Below are 10,307 nucleotides of genomic sequence, written 5' to 3'. Positions count from 1 at the left end.
ACGTAAAAATTCTCTAATTAGTCTGGAAACGGGGGACCTAATTCTTGCATTCTGTGAAAACGGGTAAGATTAGCTATAATGTAATTATCTTAATCTTCACTATCGTTACTTTTTGCCCAGCGAAGCGGGTCCTTGCAGCTAGATTCTAGATTACTTAGAAAAACAGTTTATATATATATATAAAAAAAACTATATTACATACAAATGGACGAACAAATAAAAACCGAGCAAAGCAGGTCCTTGCAGCTAGTGATTTTAAAATGAGGAACTATTTTCCGCAGACAAATGAAATGTAACATGGTTTTTAATTGATGGACATAGGATTAAACCAATAAACACTGGGGTGTGTCTTAATTTGTTTACAGTAGGTGCCAACTTACAATAAATAGACTGTAGGCCTATAATGGCAGCATGAACTATACACAGTTTACAGAAATTATTGCAAAAACGCTTTGGTTTTAGACCAAAAATCACAGATCTTAAAAAAATAAAATAATTTTATTTGGAACTGGGCTACAAGGACTGGCACCAGTACAATGCATGTGGTAAGAATGAACTCAAGAGGGAGACAGACTATGTGGCAGGTGCGTTGAAGTGTTGCCAGGTTGGCCACAATGCAAAGAATCCTTCACTCATCTTATACTCAAGTAAATATGGTAAATTTTAATGTGCATGTGGAAAAGATACTATTTTCATTTTTTCGGTAAATGCCATATCAAATTAATTAATATTCATGTAATATTAATAGCATTCAAGAATTTGTGTTTAAACATGCTTAAGTTAAATTAAATGTAAAAAATTTATTAATAGTAGGTAGCCAGTTAATTAAAACTAAAAATAATAATTAAAACTCTGGCCTTTACACTGAAACTAAAACAAACTATTTATTTAATTAATTTAAATTAAAATTGAAATCAAATCAATTGAAACAATATTTTGGAAAGTGTGGATAAAGTACTTGTTTTGGGTCTTGATTGATTTGATTATATTTATCCAAGCAGTCAGAGTTGACTCTCTATTTATAGCACTTCTTTGTGAAGTGTTAGTTTCAGTTTCAATTGGCAGTGATAGAACATTTTGCTTTTAATATATATAATAAATAATATTACATTGCCTTTATAGGCATTTTTATGCATGAAATATAGTAAAAAAAAAAAAAGATTTTGTTTTGGTGGTTGGGAATGAATTAATCCACTTTACATTGATTCTTATGTGTAAGTTTCAGTTTTAGATCAAGTTTGTTTTCAAACAACTTTTAGGAATGAATTAAGTTTGAAACCTGATGTTTGGCTGTATTTAGAAATAATTTGGAGATATTTCCCAAAATAACTAAATGTTAAGAACAGAAGTTAACTAAATGTTCATATACTTAAGATAATATGAATGTTAACTAATTAACTTTCAACATCATCTTCAGATCTTGGATTGAATATAGCTTTAAATTTTAACAGAAAAGTCTATTAAAAATTCTGTTACAAAGCAATTTATATTTAATTATTATTAATTCATTTTAAAATAAAAAATAAAATCAATTCCTCAAAGATTGCAATACTCCAAGATGATTTTTGCTCCTTTGAGCATGGTTGACTGACTATGTTTGTCTGTGATATTTAACTAATTACTAATAAAATACCATAATTAATTAAAATATTAAATTTTGGTTTTAAATACAACACGCACAAACAGCAGAATAATTTACTATAATGTAAATATGCAATATTTTAAAGGCTTATAGATGGGGAACAACATCCATTATCACCATTATTTTTTATGTCTATGTTTGACTTACAACAGGAATCCACATAAATTGGGATTACCTGTACTTTTTTCTCATATGCTTATACAAAAATACTATAGCCCATATTATACAAAAGCTAAATTTCACCAAATTTCTTGGGTTATTCTGCTATTTTTTTACTTATTGATATTTAATAAAAAAAAATTAGATATTGTGACTTTTAAGTCTAGATTTTTTAAAAATTTATTATAACATTATTTGTTTTGATTAAATCAAAATTTATATTATTGTATGAAAAAAATTTGTTAAATAAATCATCCAGCAAAGTAACATCAAAGATGGATAAATCCATAGCTCTACTCAGTCAATAACAGTAACTCATTGCTGAATTTATGACATACATTAAATTATAATGGATTAATGCAAAAGTTTCTGGAATTTTCTAGAGTTTTATAGTACAACCAACATTTATTTCAAAAACAAAAATAGTTTATTCAAGAAAATAATTGCAATTACTTTCAAGTACCTTCTTTGTCAATTAAGAAGGTCATGGATTCCTGCTGAATAAAATATGGGCTGTTTTGACAAAGAACTCTTCAAGTATGATTTTCATCTCACCATCATCAGAGAACTGCATTCCATTCAAGAAGGGCTGCATGGAGCAGACGAAATGGTAGTCAGACAGTGCAATGTTTGAGCTATACAGGAGGGTGAGGGAGAATCTCCTAGACGAGATCAAGTAGCTTCTGCTGGCTCAACCTTAACTCATGTGATCTTGTGTTCAAATTGTGAGGAACCCAAACATTGATCTTTTAGACCTTTCCAACAGCAGGTAAGTGACAAACTGCAATGGAATAGTCACCAAGCGTCTTGCTCATTTCTCACTTGCTCAGACATGGGTTAGCTCATATCAGCTGCCACAGTTTGTCATCCAATAGGATAAAGGTCCTTCTCGAGCATGGTTCATCTTTGACTTCATACTGCCCAGCTTTAAATTTACTAAACCAATTATGGATTGTAGACTTACAGACAACATTCTTGCCAACAAATTGAACCACACAGTGATGAGATTCAGCTGCTTTTATACCAAATTGATAACTGTAAAGCATATATGCATGAATTTGGTCATGAGAAATCATGACCATTCATGTAAATTCAGCTTTGGTAAACTTGACATAATTTAAAAAGTTGGTATCATCACAGAGAATTTTCATTTATGAATGTGTATATCAATACCCTTCATTTACATACCCCAACAAGAAACTTCTAGACACTATCTGTAGAAGAACATTTTCAAACATTCTACAGAGGTGTAGAAAGTTCTAGAAATTTTTACATCAATCCAATACATTGATTCCTTATTTGCAGATGACCTGCATACCATTATATCAGTGTAAAATACATTAAGTTGTAATATATTAATTTATATACCTATACACAGGAGTGAATTTATGTAAACTGGTCAGTCTCTATTTATTAATCATAAAATTGTAATGGAATAAGTTTTTTCACACCCTCGGAATTTATTATATTTAATGTAATACTGTATATGTTTTGGTTATGATTGTAAAAATAGTGACAGAAATTTCAAGTATTCCATAATGAATAACCAATTTAATTATTGTAAAACAAAAATATTGTCTGTCATTTTCCATCCTAAACATATCTGATGCTTACTTTCAACAAGGATCAAAAATTAATGTTGAGGTAATGAAGCTTCAGTTTATGCCAGTAAAACGCATGAATCTCTAATAAATAATGTAATGTGAAAAAATTATTTTACTCAGACTTAAAATTTGTAAATTATTAAATAAACTGTAATATGTAAGTGATCAATTTATAGTAACTTAATTGAACTGCTGTTAACATTTTTTACAATTTATTAAAACAAACTAGAATTTTAAAATATTTATAAAATCAAAACATTATTCCTAACAAACAATATCTTAATAAAGTATTTCAATTCTATATATCATAATCAAATATGCACTTTCATTTAAATAATTTTGTAATTTTGTTTTAATCAAAAACCTGATGAGTTAATAATAAGTTTATTTTTCATTAACATAAACATTAAAAAAAAAACAAGGTCAACTAAAACTAATTATATGGATAAATGAAGGAAGTAATTATATTTAATTAATGTCTTCAATTAAATGATTAAATTTTTTCTTACCCTAGTAGGAGTAACAATTGTCATTATATCGCCTTTCTGAAATGAGAGATCATCTTCTGAAGAAGGTTTGAAATTGTAACGACCAACAACTTCAGTACCTGGTGGCCAGCCTTGCTAAAATAACAATACAATATAAGTAAATATATATATTATAAAATAATAACTGTCTCAAAATAGTATCATTGTTATAAAATATTAATACCCCTCTAGTCATCCTCTCTTGATTCATTCTTTCTTAAATAACAAGATAGACATGGAAGTCATCAACCACTAAAAATACAATATTAAATGTTTTATAAATTATTAAAATTTTAACTTTGTTTTAAAATGCTAAAGTATTGCTTAAAATATTTAACTACAAAATTACCTTCTCAAATTCCAAATAGTAAATAAATTATCACAACTTCTGACATTCTAAATTGGTCTGAGCAAAATGTTTCAATATTTTATTTGCAGAAAGTCATAGCCTACAAAAAAATTAATTTTCTTATAAATAAGTTTTCACTTAATAAAATCACTATTAATTAAAACATTATAAAACTAAAATATTAGAAAATTGTGAATTTTAAATTAAAAAACAAAAGAATAAAAACATTCTATTATAGAATTTCTAAGAAAAAGTAACTTTTTAAAAAAATATTTATTTATTTTCCAATAAACTGCTGTTTTATTCATTGCAAGTATAGTTGACTTTTGTTATATTAATTAAAAAATATATTATTAAAAATTTTTAAGATGTGATAAACTTTTAGAATCATGATGATCATGATAATGTTTAAACTAAAATTTATGGAATGCTCTGTAGTCAAACAATATTTTAAACTTTCAATAAAAGTACTTGTAGTGTCTGATTTCATTAAAATCCTCTTATATGTTTTTCACAAGTCTTAAATCATTTTCAGGAAGTTAACATATACAAAAACAAAAGTTCCAAATGGCTCCATATGATGAAGTCTAGAAGAGAAGTTTAGTAATTAAGAGCACCATGTTAATTATCTACTGTCTGGTATTCTGACATCTAATTTGTTAAGTTATTAAAGCTCCTTGTATTTAAGATGTTATCAAGTTATGCTTTGGTAATTTTGTTACATCTTCTCCATCAAAAAAGTTTCAAATTAATTAAAACAATTAAAAAAAAAAAGTTATAATGATCTTAAAGTTGAAAATTATGGAATGACAAAATTTTAAAAAGACTTCTTATCAGCATGAAAAAATGTGTTTATAAAAAATGCAATTTATTAGACAAGCTTTTTCAATTTCCAATGATATAAAAGATCAAAAATAACCAATCTTAATGATTAAATTTTTTGTCAATGTACTAATGACTATAAACAATTCTACTTCAATTTAATAAATACACTAATGAGAAGAGCAGTCATCCAACATAGGAACATTTGTTAATTACATAGATTATTTAATCTAACTAATGCAGTATGATAACTTCATTATTCTGATCAATCATTACAACTTAAATTTTTTTAATCTTAAAAGTATTTGATTATATAATTAAATAATATATACCGTATATCTCAGCAGATAAGATGATAGTTGAATCATAAAAAAAGGCCCCCCAAAATCCAGGGTTGTCTTATAGGACAGACATGTGCTAAAACTATAAAACTTTGACGAAAATTTATACCTCGTCTTATCTGCCAAGATATATTTTCAATATATATATATATATAAGTATATATATGCATATGCATGTATAGTACAGTACATACACAAACTAATGTATAACTACAAATATATTATAGTCAGACATTTTAAGAAATGAAATGATTTGAAAAATTATAAACAAATGATACATATAAATGCTACATTTAAAAAATTTTACAAGTTCAAAATAAATTATTATATTGCATAAAAAAGTGTTTCAAATAACTTGATAAAGTTATTTGTAATTTAAAAAAATTACATTTATATCTGATGATATGATTTTCAAATCAATGTGATAATGTTTTATTTAGAGCAAACCTAAATTATAATTTATATTATTCAAATATGTTAAAATATAATTTGATATACATTGTAAAAAATTAAATTTTAAATGTTAGTTATAAGAATGTTTTACATAAAAAATTTAATATACAATACAAAGAAAACTTAATGACAATATAATATAGTTAAAATCTAATCATCATTTTTTAGATAAGTTTGATATTGAATGTATAGATGCATAATATGTTCTTGTTTTTTAAGTAAACAGACAAATGTGAAACAATTTTTCTTATTAAGTACTGAATAATAACTGCATTAAACAAAACTGCATTTTTGCTTAACTTATGTGTTTTTGCAAAGGCAAATAATTTAGATGTGTCCAGTGACGCCACCAACCAGATTATTGTTCATGCAATTTTTTAAGTCACATGAACAACAATCCTTACGGGCTGATCCTTAAACTGGACCAATTGACTATCACCAATGCCCACTTCTTGGACATCAACATCAGGCTCAATGGAGAAGTGGTTGAAATTGGTATATATTATAAACCTAGCTACATCCCATGGTTTATACCGGCAAACTCAGCTGACCCTTACACTTATAAGGTCACAACATTCCGGGCGTTGGTTAGAAGAGAATATACGCACCCTTCTAGATGGAATGACACTATAATTGAACTACAAAATATAGAAAGCATCGCGATGGCACATGATTACAAAAAAGAACTAATACGAGAGCTAGCACATGCCTATTTCAGACCATGATACACAGGATACACCCATTACTCAAAAGGCTAGCAATGAAGATCAGAATCAAGAACCAGCCAACAGATGCACCAACTGTTGAATACAATCAATGATTTCAAGCTTTATATAAAGAAATTGCAACCAAAACTGGCACCAGATTAACATACCGAAGGTCCCCCAATATATATAAATTATTACGCAATGCAAAAGACAAACAGGACAATCTTAGGACTCCAGGGATATACAGTATTCCACTGAGAGATGACAGATTTAAGCAAGAAATGGTGTACATTGGCTCCATGAAGCATTCCATCCAACAGAGAATCAGGGAGCACAAATATGACATGTAGACCATGCTTGTTACACCACAGCCCTATCCACCTACGCCACTGACCCAGATATTCACACAGAACTATCCAACACCAGACTGATAAATAGAGATTCACCAGAATGATAAATAAATATTCATACTGACCACATCAGGGCCCTTGGAACCCTGGAAATATACAGGGCTGGCCGGGCAGGGAGATGTATAAACTCTAAAGATGGCAAAGTGCTTTCATACGCTTGGCGTTACATATGGGAAGAACAAGAAATCACCGACACTACAGAGTGCACACATGTTTGAATTTATTTTAAAACTCAACATTCCTTCAAGAATTGTTCTAAGATTGGAAACCAATTTTCTTTCTTGTAACCTGAAGCAGACCTCAAGTGAGACCGAAAACATATGTTTTATGATGTTTAAGCAGTACCAGAAAGTAAAGGTTAAACGAGTGAATACGAGAAAACTAAAATAATCCTAGTTTTCTATAAGTTCAAAGTTAAAAACTAATTTGAAATTAAATGAAAATAAATTTTCATAAAAATTAAATACTAGAACTTATTGTTTCAGTATCAAATCTTAATTAATTATAACTATCATTTGTGAAATACAACATTTTATCTTCAAAGTTATCATGATCAATTCTGAGCCAATCAATGAAACAAAATAATCAAAAAATGACAACAACAATGATAAAAGAATCTGTAATTCAACAACAAAAGTGATATGATCTATCTTAGGTGACACATTGAATTATCTGTCATAAGATCATATCAGGTGATAAAAAAAGGGTATAGTACTGAAATGATACAGAATACAATGAGACACCTTTTTTATCTAGCAATGGCTTTTAAACTTTTGTGTGCTAATATTTTCAGGTGTCTTAAATGTCCATCCTCAAGCAAAAACAGTTAATGAATACAGTAAAACAAAAATGTTAGCACAGAAGAAATTAAAAGCCATTGCTGGATGAAAAAAAGGTGACTTGTTAATTATGTTGGTGCAGTTTTTGCAATGACAGCCATTGGTGGATTTAGGGGTGTGCAGGGTTTAGCTGCACTCTCTTCTGGGGAGTTTTCCTGAGTAAAGCTGGGTATCTTGTGTAGTAAAAAATTTTGTAAGGCATACTGTTACCTTTCTGCACCCCTCTAAAGATTTCTGGATGTTATTGATAGTGTCTACTGAAAAAAACCATACCAAGTTCTTTGGTCACCTGATAATTTTGTGAAAAATTCATAATCTTATGGCTATATAACCATAAGAAATCATAGATGAAATTTTATCACAGAATTTTCTTCAACAATTTAGAAATTCAGAAATGACATTTTTATTAATTCAAAACCATAAGGAAATTGTCAATCATAACTTTATTATGTATAGTGTTCAGGCGAATATTTTATTTATAGATTTTTCATATAATATTACTGTCTTGTACTTCTGATGGCCTTACTAAGGCAAAGATCCTTTAAAGATTTTTCATAAAATATTTTAAAAGAAAGGTTTAATAAAAAAGTTAATGTAATTTTTAATCATTAATATCTGTTAATAAAAGCTATAGCATTCAATTATAAATGTAACAAATAAATATATTAACAACATTCACTAAAATTATTAAACAATTTTTTTTTATTAATAACTTAATTGGCTTAAAATTAATGATGAGATATGTTTAAGTATTATAAAGAAAATGTCTGATCCTTATCAGCAATAAATTAATTTATAAGAATTTTTTATAGAGTTAGCAGACATCTTGATTATTCTTAAAATCTATATTAAAATATAAAATACCGTTTTATAAGTTGATTATATATTTAAAAATTTTTCTTGTTTTAAATAGAACTTAAAATATTTTTTAATAATGAAATAGCAAGATTAAAAATGAAATTTAAAATCAGAATGAAACTCCATTTTTACACCGAAGTGTTTAAAATTAAAACTTATCTAATATTGAATTATTACTGTAATATGAATATATTTATAATAAAATGAGCAATTATTTATTGTGACATCGTCACAATGCCAGGCTGCAATTTTTAATCATATTTTTAATTTATTTCATTTAAAATATATGCTCTCCACTCCAAATTAGTAGTGGCTTGTCCCCGTACATCATAATTTTCCTTTAACAATAAAGTCATACTGGTCATCTATCTAACCTTTCAGAAGAAAATTTTTTTAATTGAAAAAACATGACTTCCAGTTTGCATCAGAAGTTCATATATAGTTAATCGGGACCTCCTGCCCAAAGTTTCCATATCTGGTCTTGGATTTCATCTATCTAACTCTGTTCTCAAGATTAAGGAAAGACACAGATGGACAGACGACAGTTAAAATTTACAGATTTACAATTTTTTCAAATTGTAGCCCAACAAGAAAAAAGTTAATTATAAATGTCTAGATTTGTAAAATTTTGACATCTTAAATTTACAAAAAAATTTTTGTTCTAATTCTACTCAATTGATATAAATTTTTCAGTTATATGAAAATGTATAAAGATTGAATTCATAAAATATTATATTAAATAATTTGTATGGACTTGCAAAACCAGATACTAATAAATAGAAATAAGAATAGTCAAACTCTTATTTCAAATAGATCTGGGTGAAAAAGTCCAATATAATTTCTGATGGTCTAAAATCACATACCAACTCTTTATGGTTAGTGAGGAACATACCATCTGTTAAAACTGTTAGCAAAACTGATAACAAATTTAAATTTGATAATTGATATATTTTCATAACGACTATAATATACTTACCTATAACTAATACTACTTTTTAATTTATAATTCATATTTTAGTTATAACACTACTACTGCTGCTGCAACAACAACAACACTTTCACAAGTCCAACATTTATCCACCCAATCTTTAAAAATTACTCATATTGGATGTATTCATAAATCTAAAATTCTAAGGTTTCAGTTATTAATAAAAAATTTTTACATAGTATTGCCCCGTGTTCAAGGTACGAAGACCACTTAGCCACTGGTGGGTTTTTTTTTTACAAAAGTTTTGTTCTCAAAAGTTTTTTTTTTTACAAAAGTTTCATTCTCAAATGATTTTTAAGCAAAATCATTTGAGAACGATTTTGCTTAAAAGAGTAAGACAATCAACTTTAGATCAATTTCTTGTTCCTTACGGAAAGAGTTTGTTTGTTTGTTAAGTTATGGCAACGCAACACTTAGGCGATCTGCCTAGGGGAATGCCTTCTGGGAGGTGTTTTTAACGGAAACTGGTCCCTATTTAGGTATTACAGACGTGGAGAAAACCCGGAAAACTCCACGTGGCCAGCCCGTTTGAACGAGATGCGAACCCACGAACGAATTCCCCCGTGTTCAAGGTACGAAGACCACTTAGCCACTGGTGGGTTTTTTTT

General features: G+C 28.0%; 1 protein-coding gene and 1 non-coding gene across 2 annotated transcripts in view; both read right to left on the bottom strand.

The window, feature by feature from the left end:
- Nucleotides 1–10,307, bottom strand: part of LOC111642369 (tyrosine-protein kinase CSK-like) — a 92,782-nt gene that overhangs the window by 36,748 nt on the left and 45,727 nt on the right. Inside the window, exons 2-4 of the mRNA XM_023388711.1 lie at nt 4,282–4,381; nt 4,117–4,184; nt 3,915–4,028 (exon numbers count right to left, since the gene is read on the bottom strand). Coding sequence (XP_023244479.1) covers nt 3,915–4,028; nt 4,117–4,143 — 141 coding nt within the window. The 5' untranslated portion in view covers nt 4,144–4,184; nt 4,282–4,381. The remainder of the gene's footprint in view (nt 1–3,914; nt 4,029–4,116; nt 4,185–4,281; nt 4,382–10,307) is intronic.
- LOC111642509 lies at nt 9,454–9,608 on the bottom strand. The gene has a single exon (XR_002759564.1). It is a non-coding gene; the product is annotated as a small nucleolar RNA SNORA79 (small nucleolar RNA).

Source organism: Centruroides sculpturatus, unplaced genomic scaffold, assembly GCF_000671375.1.
Source record: "Centruroides sculpturatus isolate CEXI.00-Female unplaced genomic scaffold, Cexi_2.0 scaffold191, whole genome shotgun sequence".
NCBI classification, from domain to species: Eukaryota; Metazoa; Arthropoda; class Arachnida; order Scorpiones; family Buthidae; genus Centruroides; species Centruroides sculpturatus.
Note: the sequence above shows the minus strand (reverse complement) of the source record. Positions and strands in the feature narration are given on the sequence as shown.